This window comes from Rutilus rutilus (assembly GCF_951802725.1).
Source record: "Rutilus rutilus genome assembly, chromosome: 24".
In the NCBI taxonomy this organism is placed as follows: domain Eukaryota; kingdom Metazoa; phylum Chordata; class Actinopteri; order Cypriniformes; family Leuciscidae; genus Rutilus; species Rutilus rutilus.
Genome location: NC_140228.1, coordinates 9013266 through 9025471, shown reverse-complemented (window position 1 = coordinate 9025471; position 12206 = coordinate 9013266). Strand labels below are relative to the sequence as shown.

General features: G+C 36.9%; 1 protein-coding gene across 2 annotated transcripts in view; it reads right to left on the bottom strand.

Annotated features, from left to right (window-relative positions):
- Nucleotides 1-12206, bottom strand: part of aglb (amylo-alpha-1, 6-glucosidase, 4-alpha-glucanotransferase b) — a 29916-nt gene that overhangs the window by 7814 nt on the left and 9896 nt on the right. For both annotated transcript variants that reach the window (XM_084399607.1, XM_084399606.1), the window contains exons 6-24: nucleotides 11143-11324; nucleotides 10932-11043; nucleotides 10711-10837; nucleotides 9964-10066; nucleotides 9763-9860; nucleotides 8783-8922; nucleotides 8452-8639; nucleotides 8068-8191; nucleotides 5714-5877; nucleotides 5506-5607; nucleotides 4323-4478; nucleotides 3133-3283; nucleotides 2798-2922; nucleotides 2445-2557; nucleotides 1222-1356; nucleotides 912-1042; nucleotides 697-833; nucleotides 398-531; nucleotides 138-313 (exon numbers count right to left, since the gene is read on the bottom strand). In XM_084399607.1, coding sequence (XP_084255733.1) covers nucleotides 138-313; nucleotides 398-531; nucleotides 697-833; nucleotides 912-1042; nucleotides 1222-1356; nucleotides 2445-2557; nucleotides 2798-2922; nucleotides 3133-3283; nucleotides 4323-4478; nucleotides 5506-5607; nucleotides 5714-5877; nucleotides 8068-8191; nucleotides 8452-8639; nucleotides 8783-8922; nucleotides 9763-9860; nucleotides 9964-10066; nucleotides 10711-10837; nucleotides 10932-11043; nucleotides 11143-11324 — 2598 coding nt within the window. The remainder of the gene's footprint in view (nucleotides 1-137; nucleotides 314-397; nucleotides 532-696; nucleotides 834-911; nucleotides 1043-1221; nucleotides 1357-2444; nucleotides 2558-2797; nucleotides 2923-3132; nucleotides 3284-4322; nucleotides 4479-5505; nucleotides 5608-5713; nucleotides 5878-8067; nucleotides 8192-8451; nucleotides 8640-8782; nucleotides 8923-9762; nucleotides 9861-9963; nucleotides 10067-10710; nucleotides 10838-10931; nucleotides 11044-11142; nucleotides 11325-12206) is intronic.

The window sequence follows — 12206 nt, the reverse complement described above, 5'->3', positions numbered from 1 at the left end:
TCAATTTTAGACAATATGCAATGGGAGTTTCTTGGCCTAAAAAAGGCCTTGTTTTAGGAAATTTAAAGCATGAATTAATCTAAATATTCCAGGCAATCTAATTATTTATAGTCAATGAAAATGTGTATGAATCCAACCTGCAGCAAGAGAAACGCAACACTGCTCCTCTTGTTTGGTTATATTGTTGACTCGGACCGGGACATCCTCCAGTTCGGGGGAGAGGGGGGGCAGGGCAGGAACATGACCTACCCCACCCATTTGAACCGAGCCCAGGGCCAGCTGCTTCACCAGGGTCGACCCGTTCTGAACAAAGCTGTCAGTTCAACAGAACCCATTACACACATTATTACACACATTACTCACAAAATATTAAACTTATACAGAGAACAAATCAGACCTGGACATTTGGTTGAAGATTTCATCTACAGCCGTGGCATACGCCCCAATAATAATGGCATCAAAATAAGACGGCACTAAGTAGCGTGGAATATGCTTGAGGTATGTGAATACAGCACTGAACCACTTTCCGACCTAGGATAAATCAGAAACATTTAGACAGAAATATGCCACATCAAAAGTGTGAAAAACATTTCTACAATTTTACATTTTTGCTAATCTGTTCTGAGTTGCACACCAAACTTTATTACGGTTTAGTATTTATTACTTCATTACTGAAACACACATTTCCTTTCCTACCTCCCGCAGAGCTCCACCTTTATTCATCAGGCGAGTGCTCACGTAATTGATCATCCAATCACCTTGCCTGAGATTGTCACAAAACGGATGTCCGAGGTCATTTTTGGGACGAATCTCAGACAACACTGAGACAAAACCTGCGAGTATTGAAAGCATGATGTTTATTCATAGTCACATGACTACAGTGGCCGATCATGTTATTTGGGTTGTGGTACCTTGTAGGCCTCCGTACTTCAGCGGCATCCAGGATGGTATATTGTAGCAGCCACCACCATCTTCCCGTTCCTCCGCATCACAGCGGAATAATAACACGTTCAGCTCGGCCAGAGTCAGTTTGGATATTAAACTGCCACGTAATTTAAAACAACAGGTCTTAGTGAGAGAATTGAGTTAAAAGAAACTGAACTGATTCATATCATTATGTAGTAAAATGAACTGTTAAACAGCACAGTTGATATTTCGCTTTCTAAGCAAATTAATTAATGACAATTGAGTTTGTAAAACGTAAACGTAAATATGACTTACAATTCTAGAGCTACTTTCAGGATGCCAGGAACATTGCTGTCAGTCAGACTGCCGGATTTATAGAGCCGGTTGAACTGTGAGAGTTGAGTTCGCAAGTAGCCGACCATTTTCTGAGAGTTTGGATCAAGACTCACCCTGTGAAATCAGTTGCATGTTGAAATGAATTCATTAATATTCATTTAAAGGAACAGTTCACCTAAAAATAATTCACGCTCATGTGGATTTAAACAATCAAATGCTGTTGTTAATTTTTTCCCCCATGGAACACGCACACACAAAAAGAGACTTCCATAGCACCAAAAAGGACAAAAGAGCACTTTAAAAGCACTATTAAAGTTGTCTATATGATTTATGGTCTATAATCCAAATGCTTTTGGAGATGGTGTGGCGAAGTTTCATAAAAAAAAAAGATGTATGTGTGTTCCATGGAAAAAAATTACAGCATTTCTCTTTTTATGCAGCCCATGGTCACCATGATTATATTATCATGACATTATATTTGTGTGGGTTTGTTTGTGGTTAACACATTCAGATTCAGTGGCTATTTTCATTTTCATCTGAAGAAGGGTTGCAAATTATTTATATGAAGATTCTTTAAAAAAAAGAAATTGTTTGGATGTGTTTCAGACACACACAAATTATTATAAAATTTTTTTTATATATATATATATATTTTTATTTTTATTATTATTATTTTTTTTCAGTTTAAGCAACAAATGATATAATAAGTGACATAATTATAGTGAAACACATTAAAGGGATAGTTCGCCCAAAAATGATATCTAACACATGATTTATTCGAGATGCATATGTCAATCTTTTTTCAGATGAACACATTTTCAGTTATTTTAGAAAATGTCTTAGATCTTTCAGTGGTTATAATGTGAAGTTATTTTCATTTATACAGTTTTAAATATGTATATTTTTACGACAAAACCGCACGGATACCCTCAGAAGGCCTTCGTTTATCCCCCTGGAGCCGGATGGATTACTTTTGTGAAGGATGCATGCACATTTTGGGACTTGAACGAGGTGGACCCCATTGCTTCACATTATAACCACTGAAAGATCTAAGACATTTTCTAAAATAACTGAAAATGTGTTCGTCTGAAAAAAGATTGACATATACATCTCGAACGGCTTGAGGGTGAGTAAATCATGGGTTAAATATCATTTTTGGGCGAACTATCCCTTTAAATTTAATTTGGTGTGTGTTTGATTACCTGAATGTAATTACACTACCGGGAGTGAGCTTTTCAAACAAAATCTCCTCAACAAACTCACTGCGGCCCTTTGTGGTAGCATCTCCCTGTTTTACAATTTCACTGTCCTTTAACTGAAAACAAAAACACGTGTTATATGCAGGCCTACATCAGTAGGGACAAGCTCTGCACACAAGTACAGAATTAAAGTACTCTACACTAAGAAGCTATAAAAAGAGCATACTAAAAGCCAACAAATACCCAAAATTTCCACAGAACAGGATCTTTGTCTGTTAGTCTTTTCTCTGCCTGATGACAGCATACAGACACTTCATGTCACAGCACAGCTGCACCCAGCACTAGTGTCAAGTTACCTGGATATGTTCACGGATCACAACAGTGTAGTTCGGCAAGCCGTTTATGCACGTCTCATCTTTCGCATATGACTCCGCGTTTCTCTCGATTGTACGTGCCTCTAAAATCACTTCCTCAATTTTACCTGTGTAACATGATGACAGATTAGACAGAACATGTCTAACTGGTTTACAAGGATGACTGATTAACAGTTAGTTGCACTTCAGTGACATTTGAAGAGAAAATGAATTGTCAAACTACTTAATGTGCTCTACATAATATTAGATGACTTTGATATCAACAGCGTAATCTGAAAGCAAAGAGCGCTTAGCACTATAAGTGTTCGCGTCTATACCTGGGATGTACATGGGGGCCAGATGCTCTTTGTATTGGTGTGTTTCAGGGTTTTTAAACGCTGTTCGAGACACAGTCACAACAGACTGATGTGTGCTGGGGCAATGCCTGGTCACAGCCACGGTGTCTTCATCCAGCTGATCTACATAAACCTGTGATGTGCATGATGAACAAATACAAAGAAACAGACAGCAATGTGCACATAAGACTGAGAGGTGTAGGTTACAGGTATAAATATAACAACAAGTCCCACCACCCTAGTGACAACTTTACAGCTCAAATAACATTTTAATACATTAAGAATTAATTTATAGGGGTTCGAAAAAAGTTTTTGGACAGCTAAATATGTCTAATGTCTTAGAGTAAAACTGAGTGGTATTTAAAGCAATATTTTCATGCAAAAAAAAACATGATCAAAACAATATTTGGATAATTTTGGATACTTTATAACAAATGTTAGACAGCAAAAGGGGCTCAGAAAAGTGAAGTTTGTTCTGAGAAAATGTCTGAAAACCAACTCTTTAAGTGTTTTGGTAAAAACCTGAGCTTCACATTTCTGCTTTTAAAATGATCTTCCAATGTAAGTTCTGCTCTTAACAGATTCCTTCATTTCAGTTTAATCCAGAGGATTAAAGGGATACTCCACTTTTTTTGGAAATAGGCTCATTTTACAACTCCCCCAGAGTTAAACAGTTGAGTTTATCGAATCCATTCAGCCGAACTCCGGGTCTGGCGGAACCACTTTTAGCATAGCTTAGCATAGATCATTGAATCGGACAGGACCAAAAAAATGACCAAAGAGTTTCGATATTTTTCCTATTTAAAACTTGACTCTTCTGTAGTTACATCGTGTACTAAGACCGACGGAAAATGAAAAGTTGCGATTTTCTAGACTGATATGGCTAGGAACTATACTCTCATTCCTGCGTAATAATCAAGAAACTTTGCTGCCGTACCATGAGTCCAGCAGGCGTAATGAGATAAAACTCAACTGTTTAACTCTGGGGGAGTTGTAAAATGAGCCTATTTCCAAAAAAAGTGGAGTATCCCTTTAAGGTGTCTGCTACAGTAAGTAACAAATCCGTGAAATCAGTAGTTAGTAAAAACTTGGCAATAAGTATCAAAGTCTCCTCTTGCAGTTAATGATTGTGACTCATAATACATTTATTTATGATATGAGTAAACATTAACCTGGGTGAAGCCCTTCTCTGCCAGTTCTTGGTGGAGTTTGTTGAGGGCCAGCTTTCCTGCCATTATACCAGTCTGGAGGTTCACCTCCCCAACAGAAGAGTGCAGTGCATCAGGATTCCATTTAGGGTACAGACGCTCCTCCTTTACTACTGAAATCTGAGAAAAAAAGCGGGTTGATACTACACCAACACCATTATGTGGGCAAAAAGCATATGTACATACATATTTGCAGTGTTGGTAAAGAGTGTTATGTAATCAGATTACTTTTTTCAAGTTACTTCAACTTAAATTCACATTAAAATATCGGAGTTACTTTTTTTCAAACAAGTAAGCAAAGTAACTTTGTTTTCCCTTTTACTGACTGACAGGTTGTGTATTTTAATTTGAAGTGTTGCATGCATTGTCTTCCATTTAGATGAATGTAAATGCTAACAGATAGCTTTCTCCAGGTATATTAGAAACCCCAGGGAAATATTTTGACGTGGAAAAAAAAACAGAAAAGGCTTTTGTTTAGGTATGAATACCGACCCATAAACAGAGGACTCTTTGTTAGTGTGAAGTAAAGAAATAATTCATTATGGGAGTTTTATAATCAAGGTGCTGACAGAACAAATGATTCTTGTTACGTAATTGAGATGGACTGCTTTGTTATATAAAAATACATAAAAACTTGGCGGAGAAAGAGTAAGTTATGTAACTTTTTTATGTAACAAAACAAAATCTCAATATACAGCTACCGTTGTTTTTAACAGTCTGTTATGTTCACCAAGGTTGAACTGATTTGATCAAAAATACAGTAAAAACAGTAATATAGTGAAATATTATTACAATTTAACATAACTGTTTTCTATTTGAGTATGCTTTAACATTTAATTTATTCCTGTGATTGCAAAGCTGAATTTTCAGCATCATTACTCCAGTCTTTAGTGTCACATGATTCTTCATAAATCATTCTCATTTGCTGATTTGCAGCACAAGAAACATTTCTTATTATTATCAATGTTAAGCTTCCTTGAATTTGTTTTAGATCAGTGATCAGTCAGTTGAAAGCCTTTCTGCAACCAGTTTTCTTAGGAGGTGCCTTTATACTAAAATCCTGTCTATTTAGTCATTGATTGATTGGACAGCAAGACCTTTAGGTTTAAGTTTAGGACACAGCCAAAGTCAATGAACACATTTTTACCTGGTGAGGTACGAGCTCATCGTATCCTCTAGTGCTGCCTGAGGCGCAGCAGGCCATAGACACGATAGCAGAGCTCGGTAAAGCATCATATGCCGAACGAACCTACACGACAAGAATAAGAAAAACAGATCTTTCATATTAAAAATGTATATTAAACAGTATTAAATAAACCTCATGATACATAAAATACATTTTATGTGTTGCTGACCTGAATGGGACATTCGTTGTCATGGGTAACATCCAGAAACATGGCATGAGCGATCGTCGGCACTAAAGGCCTGAGGTTTGGCTGTACGAATGACCCTACAGGCTCCCCTCCAAAACGATACACCAGTCGACCCTCCTCATGGCTGTCCCCGGCACTCATGGCCTCTGATGATGAGGGAACAAATCTTATCAGTAAATGGGACATTTGATAAAAAGGTCAAACTTTACATGACAGGGTTCATGTTGTGGTTTAATTTGGATGTTTTTTCAACTATTGGCACTTTTCATACTCTCAAGAGTTTATTTGATTTGTGTACTAACTATATATAGTATATATACACAGTACTGTACATACATCACAGAGGAAATCTGTAATTTTATTCATTGTTTCGTCACTGGACCAAAAAAACCTGTAAAATATAATACATTTATAAATATATAAATTATTTTTTACACAAATATATTGGAATGGTTTTCAGTTCACTTTTTGCTGAGATAATAGTTTTATTTTATTATAGTGTTGTCAGTCGATTTAAAAATGAACTCGATTAATCAATTCAAAACACTTACATTTTTATAGGTTTATATTTAGTTTACATATTTTATAATATAATAATTTCACAGTTAATCTCGAAATTAATATAGAGACTGAATGAAGGTCAGAATCACTGATACTAATACAGCTACTGATGTCTCGATTAAAATGATTTTTTCCCTCAATTTTAAACATTAATTATAGCCATTCAACATTACAGTGTAAAAGCTATAAATTTTTTAACATCAGGCTTCAAAAAATATAACAACTTTTAATTCAAGTGAACTTCAAACAATCCTCACATAAACCCATAATAAATGTCATATTTACCTGTGCCCTTCCTTCATGACTAACATAAATTGAATAAAGTTATCAAACAGTCTGACTAATCCTTATTAAAGCTACAAAAGTTCTTTAGTCAAGAGCAGTGAGTCATTTTCTTTGCTACTTTGTTCTTTGATTAATAGGCTATTACTGATAGAAAGCTTTATTGGCTGCTGTCCCTTTAAAACCAGCCGCTGCTGCATAACACATCACACGCACCTCATTCTCTCACAACTCTTTACATTAATTTAAGACTTTATTTAACTAACTTAAGAATGCTTTGTTATGAGGATACTCGACAAAACGGACATTTTGGCATAGTTGTGTGTGTTATTGTTCGTTCAAACGCGAAAGAGAACTGTATTTTGGCGCGCTGTCTGTGCGCACGATACGGGCGCGCGTCTTTCTGTGCGTGGTGTGTGCGTGTGTCACATAGACATAGAACATTCACATGCAGCGCGTTCTTGTTGCGCTTGAATGGTTTAAAAGCATTTGCATGAATAAGAGCGTTATCATATAATGTAACGCTAGCAAAAGGATGACGGAAAAACCCGGATGCTGCGTTAAATATTTTAACGTGTTAAACTGGACAAAAATGTATCGCATGCGTTAACGCTGACAGACCTGACCTGACCTGACCTGTCCATTTTAAATTTTAAAATGGGACAAAAGTAAAACAATACAATGCAAACATAAATGGCTTTTTAAAAGTAGAAAAAATAAATGACAAAAAATAATGTGGTCTTCATCAAAGAAATTAATACGTAAAAATGAACCCCTGTGACATAAAAGTGCCAGTAGTTCAAGAACCAGTCCATATCCATCTATTATCTAACATCTAAGGATATTCTGTGTGAAATACAACTCAAACTCTATCAACAGCAGCGGTGTTGTTTTAGCTCATTTTGAGGATGATTCACATCTGCTGTAAATTTGTATTTCACATGGCATTCACATTTATTTCTGAGTGTCACTGCAACTGCATTTCCCAATCTCTTTGCGTCTTACCTCGGATAAGGGAGGTAATGCCAAGCCTAGTCATAAAGACATTGTCCAGCTCTTCGCTGCCAGTAAAGAGCTCAGCCACCACATACAGATCAGGCCTGTGATGACGAGCGAAAGCTAACATATACTACAGCCCATCCAGCACACAGCAGCAGGGTTAGAAAACAGGATGGATGGATGAATGGATAGATATGGGTGTAGTAGGTAAACTAAGCAAGACAGACAATGTGTGAAGTGCATGACAATGAGTAGGAACATGCTCAGGTTACATTGTAAAGCATAAAGGACATAATGTAGGTGTATTAGTAATTAATTAGTGTATAAAGGTTATTTGTGTGCACATGAAATGCATCAGGTCAAATTAGGTTATGGAGAGAAAAAGTATGTTATTAATGGTAAGGTATTAATGTTTTGAGAAAGCAAAAAGGAGGGGAAAAAAAAACACAAAGAGCAAATTGAGCATCAAACGTGTATTTTGCAGTCTGCAGTACCTCTGACGAGACTGGTTATCCCCAGCCGATTTACAAACAAATTGTCAAGCTGTTCACTTCCTGTAAAGAGTTCAGCTATCACATAAAGATTGGGCCTGACCACTCTGGCTGCAGCTAACATGGCCTATTGACACAACATACAAGATGCCACATTTAATAGTACACATGAAAAACCTGCAGTACAAACTCAGAAGGAATGAAACAACATATTTCCAAAATTAGAATGAAAGAAAAGTGATAACATTCTTCAGATATAATCTACAAATCTACAATGACATTGCAAAACATTCTGAATTCCCGTCAGTAGCATATGGTGTCATTTGTATAAATATATCATGAAATATGCCTGCAGATCAAAAATAAAGTGGAAATCTGAGCACGTACCTCAGCCACATGAAGGGGTGTGGAGTGGCAGTTATCCAGACGCACACCGGAGAAATGTTTGGCTGTGATCTCTGTGTACTTCTTCATGTGAGCCCATAAGTATGGACAGTCTTCTGGCTTATCGCCATAGCGAAGTTTAACGCTGTCACCCCAGCAAACAAGCTCTCTTCTGAGGTAAACATTAGACCCTAACAGACAGATAAATGAACATTTTTTGAATGGCTTTGCTGGCCCAACCAGCACCAAACCAACATAAACCAGTGTGGACCAGCATGCAGGTATTTTCATTACCGTTCAGAAGAAACCAGCATACACACATATTTTGACTCACCTGCCTCTGCAAAGTTTCTGAGCGGGTCATCACCCATGACCCATCCATTATGGGCAAGCAGATGACAAGCCTCATTTGGATTCAGCATCAGCTGGTTTTCCTGCTCCATTGGCATGTCCTCAAATGGGTAGGTAAAATATCTGAATCATTAAAACAACAAAAAAAAAACTGTAAATCTGCCGTTCTCATCAGCGTATTACACTATAAAATGCTAAGCTTACAAGATATCATGAGGCTTCTGAGGGGAAAAAAATTGTTATTTGGATATATTTGTGGCATTAAAAAGTTTAGTTTGAGGCCCTTGACTAGAATACATAAGCATTTTCACGGCACTCAGAATATTTTGTTGTATGCATATCTGGACATGCAATAGGCTATGTCAAAAGAAAGAACAGAGCATCTGCTTTTAAACAAAAACCCTGTTTTATTCTAGCTTAATGCATTCTTTTTTTATCAACACTTGAATGTGGGTAAGTTTCATAAAAAAGCAACATTTTGAGAAAAAGCTGAGAAAATCGCGTTTTCGTCAAAGGCCACATCCAGATCGGATTCAGAACAATGATCAAAACATAGATGGAGTAAATCGAGTTCATCAACACCCCTTATGCTTGCACAGTCCTATATAGCTCGTCCTGGGTCGTTATTTTATTCGGTAACGTTCGGCAGTTTGGATATGCTGTTTAATGTTGATGATCGCGTTATTTTACATACGCATCTGCTTATCTATGCTATCGGTCTATGCTAAGCAGTTTTGTTTTTTAACTGCTAGTGTCAAAAGTAACAGTGGACCTTTAACGACTGCATAACCCAGAAAAAAACATGTTTAAAACATTCAGAATTAGCATATTTTTGTTAGCTGTGTTTATGTCTATCAGATGATTTCTTCCTAAGTGGACAATTCTTGTCCAGAATAAGTTTCAAAGTAGACCAGACTTTCAGACTGCCTCCAGTCTTGCTCTGCGAGATTTCTTGATATTTACCTAGTCACCAAAGGGTTTGTCCGAGTGACAGGTCCAAGTAGAGGACCGTGGGTGGCGAGTCTTTCATAACTAACCGTTCCAACTATGCAGTTTATAGCCTGCATGGGAGAAATTACTTAAATAAATCACACAGACAACAAAGGTATAAACAGTAAGATAATCTGTGAATCATACACACACCTAAGGCTAACAGAAACCAACCTTTTCATGATGACTTTGCATTTCCTTATAGCATTCCACATTCAGTTCCTCAAGACTCTTCTTAAACCAATCACAGGACTCTTGAATGGATTTGGGACCGTTACTGTTGTTTTGATATGTACAGGAAAATAAAGTTAACACAAAGTGTAGTACACTGGCATAATAAGAAAACAACAGATCTAATTTTAATGTAAAAATGGATGAAAACACATACATATATATATATATATATATATATATATATATATATATATATATATATATATATATTGTACTGTGATCATATATCATATAAGTCAGTGTTCTTCAACCCTGCTCCTGAAGGACCCCCAACCGTTTTCTTTGTCTCCCTAATCAAACACACCTGATTCAATTCATCAGCTCATTATCACATGCGTTAATGAGCTCATGAGTTGAATCAGGTGTGTTTGATTAGGGAGACAAAGAAAACGTGCAGTGTTGGGGGTCCTTCAGGAGCAGGGTTGAAGAACACTGATATAAGTGATGTAGGGACTTCCTTGTTGATAATTAAATGACCATTAGAATATTATTGCTTTATTGTGATTATTATATGAAAAGGTCAGGGTGACCAAGATAAGTATAATCACAATAAAATGATCTTGGTTACCCTGACCTTTTCATTTGAGATCATTAAAAACTTAACATAGATATTTGATAACAGAAAACACATACTCTATAAAAAAAAAACCAATCATTAAACAGAACTTGAACCGGAAGTGGACTCACGTGTGTCTGCCAAACATCTCCAGAGCCAGTTGCATGTCTACGGTGTTGCTGAGGCGTCCATACTGTGAATCCTGGATGACTTTTAATTTTGTCTTTCCCGTCACCTCGGGGCCCTCAGGTTTGTTACCTACAGACGCCAAATACATCCAACTTACCTCCGACCCTACAAAATGCAAATGACAGAGCATCCAAGAACATTCTAGCAGACTTCAAACGCTCACCAGCCTGAAGAACCTTCCTAAACTGCTCCACGGCTTTCTCAACGTTCACCTGCAGAAACTCCCATAGTTTCATCTGGGTGAAAACTTCCGTCCATAGAAGCCCTCGTAGGATCTGAAACATCAAACCAAACACCATCACTTCTTGGCCTGTTACCACAAACTTTAAAGGATTTTTGGCATATTAAAAAGCCATGACAGCCTCCAGACTTACAGTAATGCGTTTCTCACTCTCAATAAGAGGTGGAAGGCCACTGTCGCTGTATTTCCCATCAGCTACGGCACAGCTGAAGTGCCACAGGGCTCTATCCAGCACCCAGGCTGGCTTCAGATGAGGAGAGTTTACCAGGTTATAGCCACACTCTGGATGGAGTCTGATCCACTTACTGTTGGCAGCTAACCAAGGGAACAATCATAAAATCATAGTCTTATATATAAATAAAATAAAATCTGTTTTTCTAAGCTATAGACAGAAGATATTATTTAAACTGCCACATAGACTATTTCATCATCACTATGGCCTTCGGCTCATTTTACTTCCAAAGTAAGTACTCATTTTACTTCCATGCCTTTCAAAAACCAAACGTATGGAAATACAATCTGCTGTACCTGTTAGTATAAGATTATATTACACATGCTGGGTCAAAAGTGTGAGGGAAATGAAAAGTTGTCATGCAAACATAGTTGATTGGTTGGAAAGTAAATGGCGAATAATTGTATGTGAGTTCCTGATAAGGATTGGTATGTTTGCACATAATAAATGGCAAGTAAAATCAATTTCAAAATGCTCATTAAGAGTGATAAACTTCAGTCTGGTGTCTAAAGAGCTGCTCTGATTCCAAATTTACACTATCACAGCCGTTCTGCTTCTAAGCAAAGATGACAGCTGTGTTCAAAGGTTCAAAGAGCAGGAAACAGTTTCTGTGGCACTTGAAAAAAAATGCTCAAACCTATCCGGAATAATTAATCTACGATTTAGTGAATAAGCTCTGTTGTGTGCATAACAATAAAAACAATAATGACCACTAGGATTTATACAACCGTTTCGGGAGATACATCCATTTTCTATTTCTCTCACTAATCAACATGCATGGAAAAAAATAATAAGACAAATCAAATTACTTGTTTGGAAAATTGCTACATTAGTCACATCATATTGTGTGATTGAGACTTAAACTGTTTTTTATTTCCCTGCCAAAATTGTTGCTATAATATATTTCAGAGTGTGAGCTGCAGGTTTATGTAGTTTTAACCCATATTTATTGAAAAGTTGATTTG